This window comes from Phycodurus eques, chromosome 12, assembly GCF_024500275.1.
Source record: "Phycodurus eques isolate BA_2022a chromosome 12, UOR_Pequ_1.1, whole genome shotgun sequence".
Lineage (NCBI taxonomy): Eukaryota > Metazoa > Chordata > Actinopteri > Syngnathiformes > Syngnathidae > Phycodurus > Phycodurus eques.
This window is the reverse complement of record NC_084536.1, coordinates 3,325,414-3,329,173: the sequence shown is the minus strand read 5'-3', so window position 1 is coordinate 3,329,173 and position 3,760 is coordinate 3,325,414. Positions and strand designations below refer to the sequence as shown.

The 3,760-nt window shown below is 50.6% G+C and overlaps 1 protein-coding gene across 1 annotated transcript; it reads left to right on the top strand.

Moving 5' to 3' along the window:
- Positions 1–379: 379 nt before the first annotated feature.
- On the top strand, positions 380–1,549 carry LOC133410456 (transcription factor Sox-1a-like). Its single transcript, XM_061691660.1, has one exon. It carries the CDS (start codon positions 392–394, stop codon positions 1,547–1,549), a length of 1,158 nt encoding a protein of 385 aa, XP_061547644.1. The 5' UTR covers positions 380–391.
- The last annotated feature ends 2,211 nt before the right edge of the window (positions 1,550–3,760 follow it).

The window sequence follows — 3,760 nt, the reverse complement described above, 5'->3', positions numbered from 1 at the left end:
TTGCTGTTCTCTCGAGCGCCCATCTGACGCGCGGCGTTGGTTAATGTCGAATGGCGCGAGTGACACCCCCGCGCTTCGTTCCCGCTGTCGGTCTTGCGACGTGTTGCCAAGCGGAGTCAGCTGACCCCGCGTATGCAAATGAGGCCGCGAGCCGGCTGCCGATTGGCCGCCCGCGCCTGATTTAAGCGCTGTCAGTGCGCGCGTCACATGGCCGCCGCCGCCGCCGCAAGCCACTTGTCGAGTGCGAGTGCGAGTGCGGGCTCCAGTGTGCGTTGTGTCACATGCAGCCGGGCGGCGGATCGGAAGCCCTCGTGGGAATATCGCTCGCCCGCAACTCCCTTTTCAAGTTGCCTTTTCTCGCCGGTGAACTTCCCCCGAACGAGCCGCTCCGATGTACAGCATGATGATGGAGACCGACCTCCACCCCCCCGGCCCCCAAACCAACGCGGCCGCGGGGCAAACGGGGCCCAACGCGGGCTCCAAGGCGAGCCAGGAGCGGGTGAAGAGACCCATGAACGCCTTCATGGTGTGGTCGCGCGGCCAGCGCAGGAAGATGGCGCAGGAGAACCCCAAAATGCACAACTCCGAGATCAGCAAGAGGCTGGGGGCCGAGTGGAAGGTGATGTCCGAGGCGGAGAAGCGGCCCTTCATCGACGAGGCCAAGAGGCTGCGGGCCATGCACATGAAGGAGCACCCGGATTACAAGTACCGTCCCAGGCGGAAGACCAAGACGCTGCTGAAGAAGGACAAGTACTCGCTGGCCGGCGGGCTGCTCTCCGGAGCCGGCGGCTGCGGCGGAGTGGGCTTGGGGGTCGGCGTGGCGTCCTCCTCGGCGGGCCAGCGGCTGGAGAGCCCGGGGGCGCCCCACGGAGGCTCGGCGGGCCCCGGCTACGCGCACGTGAACGGCTGGGCCAACGGCGCCTACCCGGGCCAAGTGGCGGCGGCCGCGGCGGCCGCCGCCATGATGCAGGAGGCGCACCTCGCCTTCGGCCAGCACCCGGGCGGAGGCGCGCACCACCTTAACCACCACCACCACCACCACGCGCACCCGCACCCGCATGCCCACCACGCGCACCACCACGCGCACCACCACGCGCACAACCCGCCGCCGGTGCACCGCTACGACATGAGCGCGCTCCAGTACAGCCCCATCTCGAACTCGCAGAGCTACATGAGCGCGTCCCCGTCCGGCTACGGCGCCCTCGGCTACGCGCAACACCAAGGCTCCGGCGTGTCCTCTTCGTCCTCCTCTTCGTCGTCGTCGTCGTCCTCCGCCGCCGCCGCCGCCGCCGCCGCCGCCGCGGCCGCCGCCTCCATGGGCGCGCTGGGCTCGCTGGTCAAGTCGGAACCCAGCGTCAGCCCGCCGGTGAGCGCAGGGCCCCACGCGCGGGGCCCCTGCCCCGGGGACTTGCGGGAGATGATCAGCATGTACTTACCCACCGGGGAGCCGGCCGACCCCGCCATGCAGGGCCGCCTGCACGCCTTGCCGGCGCACTACCAGAGCGCCGCGGCCGGCGTCAACGGGACGGTCCCGCTCACGCACATCTGATCCGCTTACGACACAATCGGTGGAATTGCAAAGGAACGCGGAACCAAACCTTGACCTCTTTTCTGCAAGAACTACCTGTTTTGTTTGTTTCTTTTCTTTTGTACAGAATGTGTATCGCGTGTAAATCAAGGCTGTCTTTTTGTTGTTTTTGTCGTTGTTGAGGAGGGGGGCACAAAACTGCTGATATTTGGGTTATCGTGCTATTAAATCATATTTTCTAGTCTAAATTACGCCCGGCGCACTTTTGGGCTTTTCACAATCATTTTTTTTTTTTTTTTTAATTATTATTTCTTCTCTTTCTTCCCCTGTAAGTTATTTAAAATGTCAATACAATATTACAGAAAGTGCTTTCAAAGAAATGGGTAAAAAAAAAAAAAAAAAAAAAAAAGATCCCCTTTTTAATCTTTAAAGCGTTTGTGTTCCAACCCGCGTTTTATTGTTGTAACACTCTCCACTCGTATCATTGTACAATTGTGAATAATTTTAATTTTCGAAAGAAGGATGACTTTGCAACGTGCTGTTGTAATTAATGTGCTTTTCTGCAAGTGAAAAGCCCTGATACTTTACTGCAATGATACACACACACACACACACAAAAGGAATGAAATAAATTTCACAAGATGTTGCTTTGAATTATTACGACAAATGACTGTTTGGATACAAAAATGTTTTTCAATTTAAAGCCATGGCTGCCACGAAATTTTAAACGGCTTTAATTGCTCGCGCGTAATTCTCCGGGGGGGGGGGGGCAAAAACCTGATTGGCGCTCCTTCAAACAAAATTATCTTTTTTTTTTCGTGATTACCAACGTTCATTGGGCAGGATTTAAATTATCATAACTTTTTATTTTATTACTACCACTTCTATCTTTCTTCCTCGTCAGTGCAAACAGGCCCAAACGATTTATGAATCATTTTTTTCCCCTTGCGGGGTCTTAAATACATTTGAAGGCCTCGTATAACAAACCTGTTACTGTTATGACGCTAATCGATCATATTTAAGTTGCTGTCAATCTTTGACTTTAGGGGAATCAGGCACTTATTTTCATCTTCTTTCTGGAAATGGTTTGAAACTGGTCTGTAAAAAATTTATTTTATTTTATTTTTTTTGTGTCACAAATTGCTCCCCACTATTAAAACGCAATAATAATAATAATAGTAGTAAGGTTCTAACCTTTTGGACAAATGTGTTTTTATATTTATCTAAAATGTGACTGCTAATGTTTCATTTTATTTAAAGTTCAACGAATAATGCTCTAAAATAGATGAATTAAAAAAAATAAAAAACGTGACTGTCAATCTTAAAAGCATTTTTTACAGCTGCACATTGAGTGTATTATAATATGATCGAAGCACGTTGATTGTAATTATGGTCTCAACATGCAAGTGACGTGTAATAATGATCTCGGATCTGATTTATTTTCAACTGGCACAAGTTGAAAAGGCGGGAAACGGCTGGCGGCAAGTTGCATGCTGGGTAATTGGCTGCCAATTCCACACATCGCGGATGACAAACGGGCTTCTCTAATTTCACTTTTTCCCCTCAATCTCAATTTCACTTTTTCCCCTCCAAAAAAAAAAAATGAATAGACGCTCGTACCAATTACATGAATAATCCTTTTATATTGTTCTGTTTTTCATCATGAGAACTGGGTGCATGACGTCATTATTTTTGACAGGCCCGCAGTTGGTTTTGACATTTACGTGCTATTTTTTTTATTTTGTATATATATATTTTTGAATTGCCTGAAGACGAATATCAGCATACACATGCAAATGAAGGTAACTTCATGCCTACTTAAGCATTTTGGGAGGGGGGGAACAAAAAACAAAACAATCAATGAATGTGAAATCCATCGTTGAAGAGGGGCTCGGTTGTTTCTCACTTGACGAAGACTGACGTGTCGCGTCGGCTCAAGCTGCAAGGCCTCACGTGTGTGCGTGGCAAATGGCGTTGAATGTGGTGCAAATTGCAAAAACACAAAACAAACAAACATTTCCAGCCGCTTTGCGTCTTCGCGTGTCAGAGGTGGCGAGATGCAAGCACGTTTAAATTGCGTAAATGACACCGCAATCGGTGTGTGTGTGGGGGGGGTATGTAAGGTTGCATGTTTTTAATTTTGACCGTTCCCAATAAATCTGTGCAAATGTGCGCCGCTCTTATCTTGTATGCATGCAGGCCGCTGATATTTTCCCTGCTCCAGCTCCGACT